The sequence below is a fragment of the Pteropus vampyrus genome, unplaced genomic scaffold (genome assembly GCF_000151845.1).
Source record: "Pteropus vampyrus isolate Shadow unplaced genomic scaffold, Pvam_2.0 Scaffold77, whole genome shotgun sequence".
Lineage (NCBI taxonomy): Eukaryota > Metazoa > Chordata > Mammalia > Chiroptera > Pteropodidae > Pteropus > Pteropus vampyrus.
The window spans coordinates 6,365,451-6,389,304 of NW_011888858.1; the positions used below are offsets into that span (position 1 = coordinate 6,365,451).

The following is a 23,854-nucleotide window of genomic DNA, read 5'->3' on the forward strand; positions in this document are numbered from 1 at the left end:
ATCAGAGTTAAAAGTTACACCATAAACCACAATCATGATTTCCACTTTCATTAAAGAATTCCTCAAACTTAAGCGGTTAATTACCTAGGGCATTAAGTGTATTTTCTTCATTATAATTTACTATATTTCTCTAGTTTTCTATAATAACTAATTTTTCACAGGAGAAACCAATTAATGTTTTAAGATATAAACTATATATTTTTAAGAAAATCAAGGATGATCTGCAATCAGGAATTGTGAAATATCGAGCTTTCAATAGCGCTTTCAATGGCAGTTAATGTACACCTGTTCAAAAGCAAACTCATATTAGCATTCTAAGTGAAAAATATCTTCTCATCTGAAACAGAAAACTTTTTACCCTTCCACTTAATATTTTACAACCATGTTAGAAGTCAGCACCTAAATATTTCTTTTTATTTCTGGATTGCGAGATCCCCAGGTGAAACGTGGGATCATTTTCACCTTCTGTATTTCTTAATATTTGTTTTTTTAAAAGCAATTAATATTACTTTCAAAATCAGAATAAAACTTTACTTTTTTTCCTCTTCTTTTTAAAGAGAAAACATTAAGGTTATGATGGATAGATAAAGAATTGGTTTGCCATTGGCATCACGTAACATAGTTTTAACCAGGATGTATTAAGTAAAGTCCATGAGTGAAATAGGTTCCATTTTCAGACTAGTAACCAGAGATCCACTTCACTTAGTCCACTCACACTTATATTTAGGGTCATTCAAAATCAAAATACATTAGGGGTTGCTAACTTTGGCTTTGTGTTCATGTGAACATTCTGTTCACTACCTTCCTCCAAGTTAGTTTCTCCAGCATTTATTCTGCTTTTATAACTCAAAGTCGAACACTGATATAGCAAATACTTCACAAGAACCTCCATATGGGTTTTCCTGTCACACGGGGTATATAACAACTTTAGTAAACTGCTCATTCATTGGCTTACAAGTATGCTGACATTTAATTTTAAATGGATCTTAAGTTTTTAGGTTGGCTTGGAAAAAAATCCAAACATGAAGGGTCATTTCTCTGTCTTATTAGTGAGACTGATTGTAACATGGAGGACAATAAAACCTTCAAAAAGAAATCAAGAAACAAATAAAAAAGAAAAAAATCCTAAATTTTCCCAAGAAAAAAAAAGATGCAAATGAGTGACTAAATAAATATTTATATTTGGTTTGAAAATGCATTCTTTTTTTTTTCCTGGAAACTCTTATACAATGGCATACTTGTTTCATGTATGCTAGCTTTTCCTAACTAGATATCGATTCACAGTAGGTGAAAAGTTCCAGGAACATACCGATTTTGAGTAAACTATAAATTTACTTCAAATAATCCACATATGAAATAGCCAGGACAGAGAGAGTATCACATGACACATTCCAACCTCATGAAGATCAAATCTGAAACGGCAACATGATTTGGGTTTGTGTGTTTAAAAATATCAACTGAGAAATTTATTAGAACCAATTGTAGGCAACTGGCGGCGGGGGTGGGGAATCTTACCATATCCAGAAATTAATAACACTTGAAAAAAACATATAAATTTAATAATAAACATTATGGTCAGGCTGTTTATTAAGGAGGCAACCACACATACAAGTTCAACTATAGAAATGCTTGCAAATCAAACTTCATGTGATCTAAAAGGACCATGCGTAATGTCAAAAATTGATGCCTGTACATTCAATAAAAAGTTAATTTAAACATACACAGTCTAGATCATTCTAGTCATACAAACATCTGGGGACACATGTATCTAATTTCCTTTCAAAAAAACTTTTTTATAAAAGTGATGTATTGAGATAATAATTTTAAAAAGTATCTGACAATTATGAATGGTCCCCAGTTTTACAAAATGTGGTTTCCAGGGTATGAAAACTGAAAAAGTCAACTCTTCAGAGAGTGTTTTATATTACAAACAAGTTTTGTAGAAAAATGATCCAGCAAATGCTTGAGTTAAGAATATTTATATTTTTTCCAATTCTTTACAATTTTATTAACACACAAAAAAATAACATTCAAACACTGAGAAAATTAAATAACTTTGGAAGCAGAGCTCATCCTTTTCTGCTTACATATAAGTGACAATTCTGGGCTGTTGGCACAAAAAAATAATTGACATTCATAAAACCCCTACAACTACATAACAAACATAAGTTAAAATCATAGGCACTAGTTTATCAAATCCACGTTTCTCCTGTCAAGACTAACCACAGTGAATCCTCAGATTTTCCCAAATAGAAAAACTGGCAATACACAAGGCTTTCTAGTAAAAAGGCAATTTTTCTCTTTAGGAAACTAAAAGCCAATAGTCTGTGGTAGTACAACAGTAGGTAAAATAATACTTTACCCAACTCAGATCCAAATACATTTTTAACAAGTGATGAAATATTTTAATAAAAAAAATAGACATTTTTATTCTGATGCAGCCATTTAGAAACAAAGTTAAATAACCTGAATACTCCTTTTGAAACTGATAATTTAACTTAAAAATGTAATGGGTGTTTCATAATAGTTAAATTTCCTTTTAATTATTAGATTGCAGCATATACTTTTTTGCAATGTTGCACTGAAAACTGAGACCTATTTTGTTTTGTGTATATGTGGTTTAAAAGAGAGACAGTGGCTAGTTCTTTAAGATTTTTATAAGGGATACCCTCCAACACCCAAAGCAGATGCTTTATCTTCTTAAAAGCAATGTTTTCTAGTTCATCATCATGTGGAATTCTGTCACCATCCTTTCCTGACCCACCCTCACCACCCTCAAATTTAAGGACAAAATTTCTTCCTAGCATCAATATACCGAAATATATTAGCATTGGAAGTTTTAATCTCCTGCTGCTTGTGCTAACTGAATGACTCCCTACCGGCCAAGCTAAAAAAGACTAGCATGGTGTCAGTCATGGCAGAACAGGAGGCTTGGTTTCAAAGTTTTATTATTTCCTCAATATGTCAACCTCAATGCTATCCTGAATATCAAGATTCCCATTTCTCCCTCAGTGTCTTTTGCCAACTTACAGAATGCCTTTGACTAACAGGAAACGAACTTAATGTTCAAATCTCTCAAATCCTTTAGGTGACGCGACTGCCAAATTTGACATGACTGTTCAAATTAAATATTTAAAAACAGACCTCTCACCATGAAACATGAGAAGCCTGCTACAGAAGGACATTTTTGTCTGGTAATAGCCTAGTAAAACAAATAAGTGATTCCCAGGGTATACACATGAGGGCCACCAGAGAGCAAGTATTTAAGGGTTAGAGTCACACATAGTTGGTTCCATTTGTTACCAAAAATGCAAAAAATGATGTAAGGCAGAATATAAGTCAAAAGGGACAGTATTTTCAAAGGATGTTTTATACAGTTACTCAGTTTAAAGTAGATCAACTTAGGTAGGATTCAGCAGGCTATTCTCCTACCACATAATATAGACTGTTGTGTCATTTAATAGCAACAATACAATTGTCATTACCAGAGATTTTATAAGTTAAGTGCATAGATTTTTTCCCCCTCTCTCTCACTGTATGATTTTGTTCCAGGATGTAAGCACTGAGGTGGTTCTATTTATATCAAGAATCAAGACACATACTACTTGCTCTTTACCATCATGGAAACCTGCTAATAAAACAAGATCTTTTAGTTCTGTAACAGATAACAGCATGTGAAGAAGTTGGCTTCAACAGCAAAGGCTGTCTTTCCTGAGCCAGGAGCTATACAGTTTAGAAAGATTGTACAACTGATATTAAGCCCTTTTGGCAATCACAATAAACACAAAGAAGTCCGATGTGTCAACGCAACATGATGGATGCATGCTGTAGAACTATTTTGGTGGTGGTGATATGTGAGCGACATCCAAAACTTAAGATTAAACAAAATAACCATTTTTCTAATGAATCTGCAAAAATAATTTATATAATTGTCCTAAATTTAGGTACCATGTTTTAAATCTCTAGCCCAGGTTTCTTCCCACTCCCATGCTCTTCCATCTCAACCTAGTTTCTTAGAGCACCAGTGAAACACTAGTGAGACATTTTACATAATTAGTCAGAATATTAGTTCTCATTAACACAAATATTTATTGATACCATTTATACAGTAAATCTGGTTGAATGTGAAGTTTTGGATAGCTTGAATTCGCCATTTTCTTGTGCACAAAGGTACTCTCTCATTTACAAATGGGCATTTTCTCTTTGGCATCCATTAGTTTTTTGCCCAGATATTGGCCTCTGTCAAATATTAAAAAAATCAACTTAGTTTCTATTAAACAAAACTGAAAGTGATTCCATGGAGAGTGATTGTATGATTACCAAACACATCTGATGTTAAATGTCATTAAAGTGCTGTTTGATCATCTCTGTCAGTCTGTGCTAGTTAAGACAGAGAGGGCTGGGATTTTATAAATCCCAAGAGTCTTATCTGAACAGTCTGCATATAAAAGTTGTCTTTTAGCCTGGTGAAGGGGTATCCATGAAGCTATGGACCTCTGCATTCTTGTCTTTGCTGGTCAATAACAGCCATCTTTCCAACTGTCATCTTTCATGCTACCATAGGTTTTAGGAGCTGGCAAGGATCTGAAATAAAGCAATTTTATAAAGTGATTTGCAAGGCTTTAATGAAATGTTACCATACTATCTCCCACATATGTAATCACTCTGCAGATGGCACCACAGTCCAATGAAGGCTGTCCCAGGGGATACTGAGATCAAGTTCTAAACAGCTATTGGCACAACCATTCCACACTCAGTGTTTTCACAACTTTCCAGTTTTACTGGGCATCAGGTGACTTCGCTAACCTTTTTGTTAACTTAAATACTACATTAAAAGACAGGAAAGGAATGTCTCATCTTTTCCAAACACACAGATTATTAACCTGTTTGTTTTTCAGGGCAGAGTGATGAATGTGATTATTAGAGGCTTAGTGTCACCATCACTAGAGAGGCAGAATCGAATAGTCTGAAAAGGACTCTGAAGACAGACACACTTGGAACTGAAGGTCTTTAGTTTAGTCTTAGGCAAATAAAGAAATGTTTTATTCAAATTGTGCTAAGACTCCACTGGGAACACACTTAGTTAGGACTCTCTATGTTCACTAAGACTCTGTGTTCACTATTGAATGCAAAGATGATGGTAATTCTAATCTACCCACTTTCCTATGCCCAACAATGTTGAAACAGAGCATCTGCCACTTACCTGCGAACAGGCTGTGCAAGTTTGCTGCGAGGCACTGGTATACCCCCAGCAGAAGGGGCACTGGGTCTGGGCAAGCCACTTCTCATCACGGTTGTCCCTGCAGGTCTGGTTAGAGTAGTGCTGTTGATATTGCTGGGAGGATTTGCTGAGACTGTGTTCTGAACCACAGGAGGCCCAGGTGAGGAGGTGGTTTGTGTGAGTTGTGTTGTTTCTTGGCTACCAGGAGAACCAGAGCCATGGTTACTAAATGCTTTTACTGGTTGCCGGAGAGCCAAAGGAGATGGTGCTGCAGGAGAGCGGAATTTGCCTGGAGAAAGTACTGCAGAATGGGAAAGAAAAACCAATGTTCTCAGTGGAAAACAGGTGTAAGTAAAATCACTGCTTTATATTACACTTGATGACTGGGTACCAGTACACCCGCATTCACGAAAACACAATTTATAGAAACGCAAGGGATAAGAATATTTCTGGGCTAATTAAAAAAAATAACTGGTAAGCCCTAAATAACACAAGTCCTTACTCAGAGAATTGTAACCATCTTTGACAACAGTGTTTTAACTAGGTCAGCTCAGAACCCATAATACCAGAAGAGCAAAGGGCATTGCAGGATTCTGTTTCACTGGGGCACTAACCTGGGCCTCATTCTAGAGGCAAAAAATAGGTTGACTACCAGACTAGAATTTGAAACACACTTTCCCCTCAAAGGAACACTGATGCAAACATGTATCAAGCATCTGGTGGGTGTACCTGTAACGACTATAATGTAACTTAAAATTTCAAAACTAAAAATTATTTAAAACAAAACTGCTTCTATTGTTGTGCTTCAACCAGCAGGAAGTTACTAATACAGGGGCATAGCAAGAGGTATATGAAGTCACAGGATAAAGATAGTACATTTTTCTGTAATGTCAATTCTAAGTGGAACGTTAAAATATTTTTTATATTAAAACAAATATTGATACATGAAAGAATAAAATGTATTATTTGTACTACTTTTTAAGCCAAAATAAATTCAAATAAATTTTATTACTGTGGTGGTCCCTTAGCAACATAGGTTCAGATCTCCTAGGGGACACATTCATCCTTCCCTGTGTATTCTGTATGGATAAATGACCTACACAGATATCAGTTTTAGTTTCTTCAAATGCCCATGGATGGCTATACACAATAAAAATTTAAAAAATATTACTTTAACATGCTTAACCTAAATGAAGAACTCTTGGATGGTGTTCAGAGAAAACGGGGGTGGGGGCAGGAATGGATCAGAAGCAGGAAAAGGTCACCGTATTCCCCCTCAAGCTCTATTAGTTTGGAGAGGATATGAGTGAAGAGAAAGCTTGGGCCGGGGATGTGGTCCTTAAGACCTTAGAAAGAGAAAATTTTACACGTCTTCATCCTCCTCACTTCTACTAATCCATCTCAAAGATATAAATAACTTTAAGGTCTACCATAGTAGTGGGGAGGAAAAGAAAGAATGGATGAGTCTGGTCACTGTTTTCATCTGGTATCTGGGCAGAAGAAGAGAGGATAAGCCTTAGCTTCAAAACTCAAAAATAGGGGAAATACATCTTTTATCTTCAATATGGTTTTTGTACATAGCATCTTTCCTTCCCAGCTGATCTTTCTGCCTTCTGTCTGATCGGAGTCTCAAAAGTCAGCACCTCTGTACTTAAGGTATATGAGGCCTCAGTACTTGGTGTGCTCAAATTATGTCTATTTGGTTCCTAAAACTTAAGAGCCATGATTCTCAAACTTGATCGTGTCAGAATCCCAAGGAACTTTTTAGAAAAAGTATGGAATCCTAGGCACCAGGCCAGAAAATCTAATCTGGAATGGAACTCAGGTATTTATTTTAAAATCATCATAGAAGCTTCCTGCTATTATGGCAAAACTGGGAAGGGGCTTAACTCTTCATTGTAAACACCTATAAAACTGGGCAAAACATTCAACAGTTTTCAAATGTTGGACAACAGGCAATACATGACTGTGATCCCTGAGAGAAAGAAAATAAATGTGGTGTGCCCTGTCAGTATTTTATTTTATTTTACTTTATTTTATATTTTGGGGGGTGGGAGTGGGTAGTCCAGAGACACTTTTGGACTGTATAGAGCAGTACAAAGGAGGAGGATCCTAAGCAAAGTTATATTGTTGAGTTAAGAAGAGAAAAACTGGAATTTGAGGAATAGAGTACTTTGGAGGAGGGAGCTGCTTCAGAAGACCTTGAAAACTCAGCGTAGGGGTCTGCTTGAATCTTTGGCTGAATATTGAGCTGTGCACATACTAAACAGAATCTGTGAGACTGAGCAAAGGAGGCCTGGAGCACTGTAAACTGAACAATCTCCAAAGCTCATAGAGAACTAGGAAACATTTGAGTTTCAATCAGTTAAAGAATCCTTGCCAAACATCCGGAGCAGTCAGGAGACACTCCAAAAGAAACAAAGTAGCCCTAGAATAAAGTTACTCTAAATCCACTCTAACGAAACTTAAAAACAAGTCTCTAAAGAAAGGGTCAGCAAACTATCAGCCATGGGCAAGGAAACTGTTTTTGTAAATAAAGGTTTATTAGAACATGTCAACACCATGTGTTTATATATTGTTTATGGCTGCTTTCCAGGTACAAGAGCATAGTTAAGTAGTTATAACGGAGACCATATTCCACACAATCCTAAAATATTTACAATCTAGCCCTTAAGAAAATGTTTGCTGATCCCTGCTATAAAGGAGCAAACTGATCCATAAATAACTGCTTGCCACAGCAAAGTCCAACACTATTTAAAAGAAGATAAAATCCAGTGCAGAACAAACTTCATAATGTACACTATCTAATAAAAAATTAGTACACATAAGAGAAACAGAAAAATGATAACCAAACCAGGATAAAATCAGTCAACAGAAACAGACCAAGCAGTCAAAGGGATGACTGAATTAGCAGACAAGGACCTTAAAGAAGCTACTACATATATGCTTAAGGTTATGAAGAAAAATATAAATATAATGAGGTGAGAAATAAAAGATTTTTGAAAGAACTAGACAGAACTTTTATGATAAAAAGCTTACAATATATCCAAAATGCTAAATTCAGTGGATGAGAATAGTTTAGATGCTGCAGAAGAAGAGGCACCTGAAGACATAACAATAAGAATTATCCAAACTAAAGCAAAACAGTGAATAAAAAGATTCAAAAATAAAATGATAAAGCCTCGGTAACTTAGAGGTCAATATTACATGGTTTAACAGATAGAGGGAGAATATGGGTGGGACAGAAAAAGATATGAAGAAAGGATGGTGGAAAATCTTCCAAATTTGGTGACAATTATAAATTCACACATTTAAGTAGTTTAAAAAAATACCCGATCACGGCAAAAAATCAGGGAATGCCACACCAAGGAACAACATGATTAAACTTCTAAAAGTGAATAATATAAAAATCTTAAAAGACCTTTTGGGGAAAAAAAGAGGAATGAAGATAAAGTAGAGCCATAGTTGGGAATAATGGCTCTCGAATCAATCATGTCTTGGTTCCCAAAAACTGTTACAGTCTTCTCTGGTACAAACTGAATCTTGTCCACAAAAGATTTTTCTTTTTTCTTTCTTTCTTTTTTTTTTTTTACCTTACATAACCCACCTTACCCTTTCTATTGGTGACTATAAAAATGTTTTCTCAATTCCATTCTCTATAGTTCCACTTTTGTCTCCCTTGCCAGACCAATCTCTACCCAAGTTATTTCACCCTCTTCCTGAAGGCTCACTGGACAACTGGATGACTGAGGCTCTATGTCTCTAATTCCTCTAGCCACTACCTAAAGGTGGGGACTGGACCTGTTCCTTCCAGTACCAACTCCAGAAAAGCCATCTTCAGTCCTAGCTTTTACCATAGTTGTGAGCCTTTCAACCGAGATTTTTAGTGGGGACACAGGTTTCAGACAGTAAAACTTTATAGTGTCCACTCTCCAACAATAATGTCCTCCTCTAAAGTTCAGAGGAGGATCATGAGTTCCAAAGAGTAATTTGTAAAAACCTGGGGAGATGGAGATGGAGATGGATGGAAATGAGGTCAGATTAAGAGATGCAATAAGACACCGTGAACAACAATCTGGTGGATAGGGGATGACCGAGGAGTCCTAGGCTTCCTTCTTATGGTGACTGATATAAAGGATATGTTGAAATTAGGCAGATTATATTGATGAGACTGAGAGTGTTTCATTTCTACAAGATAGCCTTATAAATATTGGAAGATATCTATAACGTTTTGAATATCTTACTCAAATCTTATCTTAAAAATAAGCTTTAAAAAAAGCATCTCTTTTTCTGGAGAAGCTTTTGACCACTATTTTAACTATTAATAGTTATGCCAAGGAAACAGTTGTCTCCTGACATTTTTAAAAAATAAGAATCTTAGACTTTGACTTGGGAAAATAGAATAGATGTATTTTTACCTATTTCTCCCACTAAGAATAATTTAAAACCTTGGGCATTACATATAAAACAAACATAAGAAGACTTTGAAAAGCAGAGATAAGAAAGACTATCTAAGGTCCTTGAAACTTGAGGAATGACATAGTAATGAACTCCCAGGGTTTTCTTTTTGCCTCATCTATCACCAAGTGAGCGAAAGAAGCTGGCAACCTGGAAAAGCCAGTGGGTATGACAGACCAAAAAAGTCTGCTGTCTCTGGCCAAGGACTAGGAAAGAAAACTTTTAGATAATAATTTTCTATTCCAGCCAAATACTACAGAAAAAACTGTGGCCCTACCTCCCACCCATGCCAGTAAAGATCAGTGGGAAGCCCAGACTTCTATCTTTGTGAGGCTTAACAAGGCACCATAACACCCTCTTCAGGGAGGAGTAAGAGAAGGCAGTAAATGAGGTACTCTCCCTCCTCCTTGTGTTGATGTCAGAGGAGGCTTAGTGGGCAGTCAGGACTTTCATGATTGCTTAGTGGTAACAAGACCACTTCTACCACAGGGTGAGTGGAGACAATGTAGTGAGCCAGAATTCCTTCCTCCACCCAGCTGGCCCCTCCCCCTTGGGTATCAAGAGAGACTAAGTAGAGAACCTGGGCTTTTAGTCTATTCCAACTGAGCGGTAACAAAATGCCCCTGCCCCTCATCTACTAACTGTCTGAGTGGTATCAGAGAAAGGCTTATTAAGTAAGATCCAGAATCTCATAACATAATGCAAAAATGTCCAGATTTCAATAACAACTCATCATACCAAGAACCAGGAAGATCTTAAACTGAATGAAAAAAGATAACCAATAGAAGTTAACATCAAGGGATGTTAGAATTATTTGACAAAAATTTTAAAGTAGTCATCATAACACTGCTTAGTTAATTCTGAACACTTGAAACCTGCAAAAATAGAAAGTCTCAGCAAAAAAACAGACATAAAGAATCAAATGGAAAATTTAAAACTGAAAAATATGGTAACCAGAATAAAAAACTCAATAGATAGGCTCGAGAGCAAAATGGAGAGGACAAAGGAAGGAATCAGTGAACTAGAAGACAGAACAAAAGAAATTACCCAGTCTGAACAACAGAAAGAAAATAGACTGAAAAAAACCAAACCAAACCAAACCAAAACAAAACAAAAAAACAGAGCTTAAGGGACCCATGGGACTATAGCAAAAGACTTGATATTTGCATGTCATCAGAGTCCTGTGAGGAAAGGAGAAACAAGAGAGAGGACAAAGTGTATGCTGAGAAATAATGACTGACTCATATCTGGCAAAGAATATACATACTGATTCGAGAAGCTTAGCAAACACCAAATAGGATAAATCCAAAGAAATTCATGCCAAGGCACATCATAGTCAAGCTCCTGAAAACTACAGACAAGAAAAACCTTGAAATAAGAGAAAGAAAAAACACCTAGTCTATAGAGGAAAAAGGGTTCTAGCCATAGTGGATTTCTTATCATAACCCATATGGGCCAGAAGAAATTGGCAAAATATTTTTCACGAGAGGAAAAAAAGAAATGTCAAACCGAGAAAATATCCTACAAGAATTAAGGGAAAATCAAAACTTTCTCAGACAAAAGAAAACCAAGAGAATTTGTTGCCAGCAAACCTACCCTAAAAGAATGGCTAAAGAAGTTCTCTAAACAGAAAGAAAGTGATAAAAAGGAGGACTTTGGAATATCAGAAAGGAAGAACTGGGTAAGCAAAAATATGGGCAAAAACAACAGACTCTTCCACTCCTTGAGTTTTCAAAATTATATGTAAAGGTTGAAGAAAAAATTATAACACTGAAGTGGCAGGAAATGTATGTAGAGAAAATATTTTAAAAAAATTTTAAATGGGAAAGGATAAAGGGACAGGAAGGAAAGTAAAGTTTATATATTTGACTTGAACTGGTAAAATGATGACACCAATAAACTGATATGTATATATATACATGTGATACATTATCTGTACATAATGTAATGCAACCACTATAATAACTATGCAAACATATATACATTCAAAAACACTACAGATAAAACAGACTCTAAAGAACGTCTGAGTAATGCAGAGGAAGGAAGGAAATAGAAAATAAGAGAAATGAGAAATAGAAAAAAAACCCTAGAAAACAACAAATAACATGGTGACCTAAGCATATCTATAATTACATGAAATGTAAATGGTCTATCTACACCAATTATAAGACAGAGATTTGGCAGAGTGCATTAAAAAACATGACCTAACTTTATGCTGTCTACAAGAAACTCATTCGACTATAACAATATAGGGAGGTTGAAAGTAAAAGGATGTAAAAACATATATCATGCAAACAACACAAAAGGAAAGCATGAGAGTGGCTATATTAGCATCAGGTAATTAAAAAGAAAATTACCAAGAGCAAAGATAATACATAATGATAATAGAGTCAAACTACCAAGAAGACATGACCATCCTAAATGTGTATGTACTAAAGAAGAGAGCTATAAATATGTGAAGGAAAAACTTACAGCACTGAAAGGAGAAATCAACAAATTTACAATTATAGTTGGAGACTCTCAACAACTGATAGAACTAGACAGAAAATCATCAAGAATATGGGAAAACTCAATATCACCATCAACCACAAGATCTAATTGACATTTATAGAACAGTCCACTCAATACACATTCTTTTCAAGTGCCCACAGAATATACACCAAGATAGATTATATCCTGGGCCATAAAGCAAACCTCAACAATTTAAAAATAACCAAAAGTATAAAAAATACTATCACTGATCATAGTACTATCAAACTAGAAGTCAACAATTAAAAGATAACAGGAAAATGACTTGAAAAATAAACAATACGCTTTCTCGATGGAAATTAAAAAATACATGCCACTGAACAAAATATTAAAATATAAAATATCAAAATTTGTCAGTCATAATTAAGAAGAAAAAAAGTCTTAATAAGTTGTTGCTTCAAAAACCCAGAAAAAGTGAGTAAAATAAACTCAAAGCAAGCAGGAGGAAATAATAAAGAAATCTATTAAGCTGAATATAGAAAAATAGAGGAAAAAAACAATCAATGAAACAAAGAGCTGGTTCTTTCGAAAGGACCATAATATTGATTAGTTTGATGAAGAAAAAAAGAGAGAAAACACAAATTAGCAATATGAGTAATGAAATGGGATATCAGTACAGACCCCGAAGAAATCAAAATGATCATAAGGAGTACATTCCTACAGACATTAATCTGACAATTTCGATAAAATGGACCAATTCCTCAAAATATACAAACTACCACAACTCATCTGATATGTAATAGATAAGTTGAACAGCCATATAATTATTAATGAAGTTGATTTTATAATTCAAAAGCCTGCCAAAAAAGAAATCCAGGCTCAGATGTTTCACTGGGAAATTCTACCAAATGCTTAATGAAGAATTAATACCAGAAGAATTAACATACTTTCTACTCTCTACCAGGAAACAGAAGAGAGAATGCATGTTGATTCATTTTATGAAGCTAGTATTACCTTGATATTAAAACAAAAAAAAAAGGCAGCATTAAAGAAAACTTCAGACCCAAATCTCTCATGAATACATATGTAAAACTCCTTAACAAAATGTTGGCAAATATAATTTACATATATATATGTAAATTACATACCATCATCAAGTAGGGTTTATTCCAGGATGCAAAGTTGGTTCAATATTTGAAAATCAATTAATGTAATCCACCACAAAACAGGCTAAAGAAGAAAAATCACATGATCGTATCTATTGATGCAAGAAAGCATCTGACAAAATTCAACACATTCATGATAACCATTCTTAGAAAAAAAAGAATGGAGGAACTTCAACTTGATAAAGAGTATCTACAAAAAAATCTACAGGTAATATTACACTTAATGATGAAAAAGTGAATGATTCCCTTTTAAGATCTGGAATGAGGCAATGACATATGCTCTCACTACTCTTATTCAACATAGTGTTGGAAGTTCTAGAAAGTGCCAAAAGGAAATAAAAGGCATATAGGTTATAAAGAAAGAAACTGTCTCCATGATTATTCACATAAAAAATCCCAAGGAATCTACAAACAACTTCTAGAAATTTTCACTTCAATAAAGTCACAGGCTGGAAGAGTAACATACACAATTTGGCTGTATATCTATATACCAGCAATAAATATATGGAAAACAAAACAAAAAAAGTAATGTCATTTGCACTGTCCTCATAAGAAGGAAATATTTAGTTGTAAATCTAATAAAAACAAATCTCAGCAAATATCATAAGGTCATTACGAAGATGAAATGAGTAATATGTGTGTAAATTGTTGGTAAAATGTAAAATACTACACAAATTGTAAGGCATATCATAGCCTAAGGAATATGGCACCTTTCAGCCTCCTGTAGCTGAGTTCTCCAGAAAGGTATTCAACAGTGCCACTCAGGACAGTCTCTTAGGCTGTCCTGATAAATTAACTAAAATATAGGGAGATTAAGTAAATTAGTCTCTATTGCTCAAATTAATTACGACAGGTTATAATTTCTTTTTAGTCATTTTGGATACCAAGAACTACACTTAAAACAAGGCATAAAATGGAGTGTTATCTACTCTAGCAAGAATTAGAACTCTATTTATAAAACTGACATATAACTAAGAATGCTAACCTTGATATCTAAGTTAGGTCATCTCTAAAATGCAACAGTGGGTAATATGAGGACTTAGATTTTTAAAATATTCATTTTTGTCTTTTAATAAGCATTTGATAAAAACCACAAGTTTGTTTTCTAATTAAGTTTTAGCTAATTCAGCAAGTACTTACAAAACTCTAAAATGGAAAAACTGAGTAAATTATAAACTGTTTTTAGCTTGATAAATATTCACTGAATCTAAAATGTTTTCTAAATATATCCCACATGTATCTAGCAATACAAAAAGTAGATACTCCAAGTGGTTGTCTTCACAGTGGTGTGTCCACCAAACTACAAATTACATTGTGTGATTTTAAAAAATATGTAAATATCCAATAAATAGTTTGCAATAAAAAATACACATATCAAATATGAGCCACCATGACTAATAAGGAGAATAACATTTATTAAAATACATATGCCATTCGATTATTTAAAAATAAAGAATAAGGACAAAAATACTCCCCTGTCGACTATCACCTACTATATTAAGTTACGTCTTCCCTGTTACTCAATGGTCTATGCACCATCAGTGACAGGTTACTGACATAATAAGGACTTAAAATAAGTTCTGATTATGAAAACCCACAGAGATGAAATAAATATAATTCTCTCATTATAAAGTTAAGAAATCCTTGTTAAATGAATTACTAGTGACGATTTACGCCAACCTTTTTTTCTCGACAGAAAAGGAAAACTGCCACAATCATAGAGATCAATTGAGCAGGAAAGTTAGGACTTGAACTCAAGTCTTCTAATTCCCAGATTGGTATTCTTTACCGAGAACTAAAAGAAAAACACCTCTGGGAGTAGAAATTAAAATGTTATTTTACATTTTAATTTTCGACTAGACTCAGAAAGTTTATTTGTAAGGCTACTATCCCAGGCAGATTTCTTAAGATATAACACCAAGGTATATTAAATTTGTAATGGCTGATAAGTAATTATAACAAAATTACAAGGCATAGAGAAGCCTTTGATTTCTTCTTCCATTAGTGTACATGACTCACCATTATTTTTGTAAGCATACAGTTATCAAGAGAAAATTTATTAAACATAAGAAGCAGAAGTAACCCCTGGGAATAGGCTTCATTAATTTTTCTTCCATACATACGAAAAGACTGATAGATATAAATAAATATGCTCCCAGAAAACATTTGGAGCCTTATTCATAACAGGCAACAAGTGGAAACAACTCAAATGTCTACCAACTGATGAACAGATAAACAAAATTTGGTATACCTATACAATAGGTTATTTTTTGGCAATAAAAAGGAGCAAAGTACTATTATATGCTATAATGTGATAAACTTTGGAAACATTATGCTAAGTGAAAGAAGCCAATCACAAAGATCATACATTGTATGATTCCATTTATATGAAATGGCCAGCGTAGGCAAAGCCATAGAGACAGAAAGATTACTGGTTGCTGGCGGCTGGAAGGAGTGGGGAATGGGAAATGGCTGTTAATGGGCATAGTATTTCTTACGGAGATGATGAAACTCTCTAAAATCAAATGGTGCTAAGAGCTGCTCAATTCTATAAATATACTAAAGAACACTTAACTTGTATACTTTTAAAAGGGTGAATTTAAAAGTAGGGGAGAAGAATAGAGGCAAGAAATCTTAGAAAATAAGCAGCCATAGTTTTAAACAGTTTCCCAAAACAACAGAAGAGGAAGCTCTAGAGCCATAAAATTAGAAAATCTTAAATCAAGCTCTTTTTTTAAATGCTTAGAAAAACTAATTTCATGGAAAAATGAGCAATAGAAAAGGATTGAGGCCAAATCTCACATAAAGTTACTATAAGAGAAAACGAGAAAAGAAACAATAATATTTTGTTGAAGGTCATCGAGAAGCCATTACCATTAGTTGACCCATGAGCTGGAACCCAGGCAATAGGAGGCTCCTCACCCCGTCCCCTGTCCTTAGAATGTGCATTTTGCTTGCCTTTCCTGCTCCCAGGATCCAACCCTGAGGCAGAAATGTGGTATTGAGACTACAGGACAACCCAGTTTACGCCTTCTGAGTATGTGACTGACCCCAGTTAAGGCCTCTATATAAACTTTTAAGAGGCTGGTAGGGAGGTGTGGAGGTCTACTCATCTTGCAGCCACCAGAAACCAGCCTTGTAAGTAAGTTCCCTTGCTTATTAAACCTATCACCTACCTATTTGGTGTGGTCTGCCTCTTTCTTTGGTCTACCCCTGCTCTCCACATAATGGGGCCAGTTTCGGAGAACAGCTGGGAAGTTCATGAGGAGGTTGCAAATTAACACACCTCTACTAATGGTAGAACCTTGCTAGAAATCATGTCACTGTGCACACATACAAAAAGGTGAAAACTATAACAGTATTTCAATTCTAAACACAATTAAGAAAATGATACAAGACATGAAAGAACATCATAAATCAGGATGGGAAACACTAAAAAACGAGGCAAAGGAACACAGAAGAGAACTAGACGTAAAATAAATCATTTCAAAATAAAGTCAAAGGTAGGAGGAACACAAGAGTCACCACACAATAGATTATGCTTTAAGATAAACAATAAAAAGAAACTTTCACAGACCAGGAATAAAGTAAGAAAGATGAACAACAGATATAGAAGACAGGCAAAGAACATCCAACATGTGTATAACTGGAGTCTCATAAAAAAAAGAAAACAAAGCAAGTGAAAACACAAAAAACGATAATTTTAAAAGAACTTGTCTGCAATTTAAGAATATTTGTAACTCCATATTGAAAGAACACATCATATATCTGGAGAAATCACCTCAGAATGACCAACACTAAGACATATTCTCATAAATTATTGAACTTTAAAGGAAAAGAAAACATCTTTTGGACATCCAGATAAAAAGATCACAAATGGCTGTAACGGAAACAGGCTATAAAAGAAACAATTCTTTATTCCTGATAAAAATGGAATAACATATTTAAGATACTCAGAGAAAGAAAATGGGAGCCAAAGATTTCAAATCTAGCTAATGACTTTCAAATATAAAAACAAGCTGTCATCAACACGCAAAAATTGAGAAAATGGATACTTTTCCTATAACTCCTTCTTGGGGATTCAACTAGAAAATGAGCTTCAAACAAGAAAAATGACTAGTAAGACAATAACATACAGACTGGTGGTGTGCGTCAAATATAATTTAAATGCAGGGATAGAAAGGAAGGTGCATATAATAGTTATTTAATCTGACTATGTAGTAGATAACTAAAAAAAGGAGCAAGCATATGCAAAATTTTATAAACTGTTTTTTGGTAATCATATTATATGGTATTATCCTAGTGCTATCCCTAGATTTTGTGTATAATATGGGATAAAACAAATTGCTAAATGATATCCTAATTCTATGTGTTGCTGAGAGATAGGATTGCTATAGCTGAGTGAAGGAGATAAAGATATAAGTTTAAAAAGGTTAAGTAATTACCCTCAAGCCCTGAAATCTGCATAGGAAGTATCGGCATGAACTCATTAAGGCATTCAATTTTAAAAAATACATAAACACAAATCTGTATATATATTCGTTAGCTCTAATAACAGAAGACCAAGCCCAGTAGCAATGAGCATAGATAAAAAATCAAGTTTTGGTTTTGAAATACCATTTCTAGGACCTTTTTGAGAAATGACTAAATCCAGGTCTATGGCAAAAAATGTACAAAAATGAGTGTATCCTGTCACAACAGTTAGCAAGAAGTTATCAAAGACCACTAGGGTTGTGTTAAAAAGACTTGAAAGCCAACTTGAAGAAGCTTCTACCAAAGTTGGGAAAATATCCAGAATGGGTTGAAACACATAAAAATGTTAAAATATATAATTCATAATGATATATACTTAAGAAAAATATTGGTCACCTTTGAAGGATGACAGGTTGACCATTTTTTATTTTGTAAACCAGTAAATAAAGAGAAAAAACCAAGTATTTATCCTGAATTTTCTAATGAAACTACTGCTGGGTGACCAAAGAATAAGAAAAGTTATTCTTCACACAAGTATTTTGACAAATAAACAAAAAGTTAGAATTGGAATGATCCAATTCTGCAATACAGTAGTCACCCTGCCATCTGTGGTTTTGCTTCTAGGTTTCAGGTACCAGTGGTCCTAAAATACTAAATGAAAATTTCCAGAAATAATAATGGAAAATTCCAGAAATAAACAATTCATAAGTTTTAAGTGCACACCATTCTGAGTAGCATGATGAAATCTCATGCTGTCCCATCTGGGACATGAATCATCCCTTCAACCAGTTTATCCATGCCGTATATGCTACCTACCAGTTAGTTACTTAGTATCTGTCTCAGTTATCATAACAGTTATCAGAGAGATAAAGACCACATTCACATAACTTTTATTACAGCATATTGTTATAACTTTTATTTTATTATTAGCTATTATTGTTAATATCTTACTGTGCCTAATTTATAAATTAAACTTTACAGAGGTATGTATGTATAGGAAAAAAACACTGTTACATATAGAGTTGCTACCATCCAAGGTTTCAGGCATCCACCGTGGGGCCCAGAACATATCCCCTGCAGATAAGGGGGACTACTGTACCTAACAAAGTAAGGATATAGGTATTAAGCATCAATGACTGCTAACAAAAAAAGAGGTAACCCCACTTAATGCATCTTTAGCTGAAGAAGCACCACCACATATGAAGTTAATTTTGCCAAAAATAACAAAACTGAATCTAATTAAGCATCTAGATCCAACTATCAACTTATAGGAAATACAGAGAAACCTGCCAAATGACACAATGGAAAAGATACCAGCAAAATCCAGCTTGTGAGAATAGTCAGGACAAACGATCTGGTGGTTTCTTCAAATGAACAATAAGGAAGAATTAAGACATTTAATCTTAATTATAAACTGAGAAATTTAATATAGTTTTATTATTTGGATGATAAAAATCATACAGAGAAGAAAGTGACTGCTATAAAAATTCAGAAGAATGACTACTCTTAGGAGAGAGAATTAAGAATGGACTACATTTGGAAGTAGAAAGGTGGAGTGTGTCTGAGGTAGCAAGTTCCAGTCTCTTGATATGGAGTAGACTGCCTTATAAGAATTCATTAAGCTCTCTATGTAATATGGCTTTTTGATTTTGTGTTATATTTTAAAATGCAGCTTAAAAAATATTTACAAATTAGAAATCCTTTTAAATTAATCAATCCTTAAGTTCTTAGACAAATGCATCAGAGTCTATGAAAAAACAAGTCTACAATCTCAAATTAGGAACAGAAATATTTTAACAAGGTTAATGTATAAGTTAAGGAAAAACTCAAGAGGATATGAAGAGCTATAGTTTTACTATTGTAAAAAAATGTTTCCTCTAATGGTAGCAGCATTTTGCCTTATCTAGATAAACTTGGGGGCTAGGGAGGAATAAAAATATAATGAAGTTAATTGGAATTAGGTGATCTTTACAGACCTTGAAGCTGTAACTTTAATATTCTAAAATGCAGTCAGTATTTAATCAGGAAAATCTAGGCACAAACTTCAGCAGAGAATTTTGATCTCGAACTTTCTCAGCAAAAGAAATTGATAGAGGTAGTCAAGGTTTAAGAGGAAAAAAGAATCTTGGAAAATCATAAAAGCCTTATCAAGCCTACGTGTAAATAAAATCTATTCCATTACCATTCCAACAATAGCAGGAAATGGTCTAACAGGAATTTCAGGGGGAGCATGTTCAGAGGGAGCACCAAGACCAGCCCCCTTCGCCTCCTCTCCTTTCCTATTTTCCCAATTTTACATAACAAAGTCATGGGAAGGGGAGCAATCCCTATCTTTTTAATTATCTAAAAATTGTATACAGCATAGGCTGGCTTTGCCTACAACTACAATAGAAAAATAAGTAAACAGGGGTTAGAACAGAGAAAATGAAAGGATATAATGAGTGTATCTTATTTATAACACAGATTGAATAAATACTTATTAGTTGATAGAAAAAGGAACACATACATTTTAAATTTTGGATCCAGGGTAATGACAAAATTCCTGGGTTCTCTATTTTCAGCTAGTCTGATATCAAACAGATTTTAAACTCATACCAATAAAGCCTCTTAGAAACACTGTTTATCTCACCTTGAGTATCTCAAAATACAGTGAATTAAAGCAGTATTAGACAATTATCATCACTAACTCCTCTTTAGTTGCCTCATTCCTTCTAAATAAAAGTTTTTATATATTAATTTGTCGTGATCTCTACATTCACTTTTCCTAACTAGTCTTCATTTCCTCCTCCTGACTTGGTGTGCTCTCTGCTCTGTTTACCTTTTCACTGAGTTTCCAACAACTGGGAATAAATAATTTTTCTTTATCAAAGCAGTTTAAGCAGTCATATCTATGAAGTCTTAAAAACACACAATGGATTCTTTTCCTCAAAGAGAAGGATGGGCTAAAGAAACACAGAAACCTTGCAAGAAGAAAATATCTAGCCTTTGTGAGTTATTGGCATGATTGTGTTCAACTGACAAATGTTCATGGTGTGTTTCTTTGTGCCAGGCAACACAGTTCTTACTTTTCTTCCCATCTTTAAACTCCAGCTACTACTAAATGTAATTTAAATCAAAGTGACCATATTTCCAGTTGTTAAGAGAACCATCTTCCTCTTACCATAATTCTGTGAGCCCTTAAAATAATTATATCAGCTTTCTAAAATATGTTATAGACTCATCCTCAGAATGGGACAATTGCTTTATGTGACAATTTACTATCTAGTCCATTTTTTCTCTACTGGACATGTTTAATGTGCCAAAGGCACCTGTGAACATGTGGCATCTGAATCCTGTCTGTCTCACATCCCTACAAGAGCAGAGAATCCCACAGTCCAATGCAGACCCCTCTACCCTTCAGCCTAGATGAGGGAGAAACAAGAAAATCCATTTTGGCCTTGGATCTATGAAGTATTTGCCAATTCAGCTTTACCAGTAATTAAGTTAATATTTTAAGTCCTATTGTATTTTAAAAACCTAGTCCATTTTTCAATTGGTTCAGAACTTACAGTGTAAAATGATGACCCCTAAGCTATCATATTAACCAGAAAATAAGAGAGTCTGGATTAAATAAGAGATTAAACAAAATGAAACAAAACAGAACAAAACCAAAACCAAACGCACACATACAAACTTCTTTCCCTTTACTAAGTCAACCAGACAGCTAGAGTACCAGGAATTACGAGGCTGGGTCTTACTGACATGATGGAGTAAGGGCAGTTTGGTGGCTCAGAGTCACAGAAATAATGTAACCTCTATAGGTGCAAAAAAAAAAAAAATCAGCCAGAAGTTACAATTTTCTTAACCTAATAAACAGCAACATAAAATCTTTAAGCAAAACTTTTAAATTATTTAAACCTACCTGATCCCCCAAACATGATGCAGCTTTTGGGGCACACAACAAATACAATTTATATAAACTTAAAATCCTTTATTTTTTGATTATTGTATAAGAATCTCTTGCTCTGTTTCAGACACCACAATCCTTTCATGCTCATCTGTTTTTACCTACTTCCCACACTAGAAGTACTCAAAAATATCTAGAAGTCTCAAAAAAGAAGGCTAAGGTACTCAAATAATATCCATATAGGCCCTTTTCTATGATCCCTAATAAGTCACCTTCTCCATCAAAAGAATATAATCTATCCACTCTAATTTCTGACGATGGTACCAAAAGACATCTGTATTGGAGGCCTATGATCAACTTCTGACATTCAAAACACAGAGATCCACACATTACAGTTTCCTATTGGGCTATTCTCTTTCTTTCAGATTCTACTGTCTAAAACTATTTCTTTAAATTATACTTAATGCACTAAATCATTGCTAAAACATTTCATCAATGAATTTGGTAAAATATCCATTTCAGTACCTTTGTAACAATATTAACAACAAAATCTTTTTTTTTTTTTTTTCAACAAAGCAAATCTCAAATCTCCTCTTTCTAAATAATGGCCTTTAGTGCTTTATCTTCCCTATACACCTTTGTTATTTATTGAGTTCTGAAGCTATCAGGAAACTGTATGTCCTGGATAGGAGAAATATTTTTCCTTGTTGCCTATATTTCTTCCACCCCATCTCCTCCTAGTCTTCTATTCACTCTTACTGCTGCTGCTCTATCCGATCCCAAGGAATTTCTCCCAATTCTACTTCTTTCTAGCTGCCCATACATCCAATCTTTGGAACCAATACGATAGCTTTTGTGTCCAACTTTCATATATTTCTTCTAACTCTTAGATTTTACAAAAGCTACCACTCCATAAATATTCCAAACATTCTGAGTTAACCACAACTTGTGGTTTAATGTCAATAGACTTCTAATGTTAAAGCATTCCCATTTTATCCTGCAGAGAAGTAAATCTAAATCAAAGTCAGAAGAAAAACATTACATACAGAATGTCTGGCATTTAGTTCATTTTAAAGTATTTGTTTATCTAACATTAAGTTAAAAGATGACCTTTAGTTTTAAGTTGGTAAGAAAAATGATAAAATTCTCTAATATTAAATGCTATATATCATTTATTCATTTCAGAAAAACATCCCAATACATACCTCTGTAGAAAATGAGCTTCTTCTGGATTTATCCAAGTAACAGAGAATGAATCAACATTATTTTATTTAAAAAAAAAAAAAAAAAAGACTAAAATGTGCCCTACAGATATCACTGACTCAGTATGCCAAAAGGTATAAGATTTAACTAACCTAACCATTTCCTGAAATTTAAAACTTAGTAAGAGGCTGTAGTTACCTCTTTTTGTAGATGAAGTTTGAAGCAACTGTTTGGCTTTGAGAGAAGTACGAGGCAAATTTTTCAGCCTTTGCGAAGCTGTTGAAAAATAAGGAACTGTAATATTTGGCTGGAAGGATAAGATAAAGGCTATAGCTTCCATAAACTTGAATATTTTAATACAAACTTGAAAATTTATCAAGGAACAGAAACCATAAAGCTGAAAATATGTTAGAATCCTAGGAGCAGAGGAATTTTAAAGTGATGCTTAGTGCATTAAGTTGGAAAGGAAAGAGGATGAAAATCTTAGTACAAAGTGCTTACTTTCAGAAATAGGTCCTTATAGATGAGAAAATCTACAATATATAAACCAATGAAAATATCAAAGAGAAAACAAACCACCAGCAAACATGCTATGGATGCAAAGAATACAAAGCTAATTAAGGGAAAAGTGATGAACATAAGCACACGGTATAGAATAAAATAAATGTAGTACTTGTCCAATGCAAAAAAAGCAGACTTTGGCAAAGCAGTAATTGTTAGATGAATTGCACTAACATAAAACAGTAATCCTCACACTCAAAAAGGAGAAGAAAACTCAGAACCAGGCAGGTCCTCAAAGGAGTCACAATCTAGTGCCTTTTAATGTGTTCAACATCATCTTCTTGTAGAATAAAACTAATTTGTACTTCAAACTTTGGGTAGCAATGTATCTGGGTTGTGCACATATGAAAACGGGGTGAGTAGGGGTGTGTGCTGAAGTGCTGAGGGCTTTGGAGCAGTCAGAGCATCCTGCTTTTT

The 23,854-nt window shown here is 34.3% G+C and overlaps 1 protein-coding gene across 2 annotated transcripts in view; it reads right to left on the reverse strand.

Annotated features, from left to right (window-relative positions):
- Positions 1-1,551: 1,551 nt before the first annotated feature.
- The window catches only part of SLAIN2 (SLAIN motif family member 2), a 71,850-nt gene continuing 49,547 nt past the window's right edge, over positions 1,552-23,854 (reverse strand). Inside the window, exons 7-9 of one of the 2 annotated variants that reach the window (XM_011362665.2) lie at positions 23,075-23,152; positions 5,204-5,522; positions 1,552-4,584 (exon numbers count right to left, since the gene is read on the reverse strand). In XM_011362665.2, coding sequence (XP_011360967.1) covers positions 4,518-4,584; positions 5,204-5,522; positions 23,075-23,152 — 464 coding nt within the window. In that variant the 3' untranslated portion in view covers positions 1,552-4,517. The remainder of the gene's footprint in view (positions 4,585-5,203; positions 5,523-23,074; positions 23,153-23,854) is intronic. The other variant, XM_011362666.1, reaches the window with a different exon arrangement.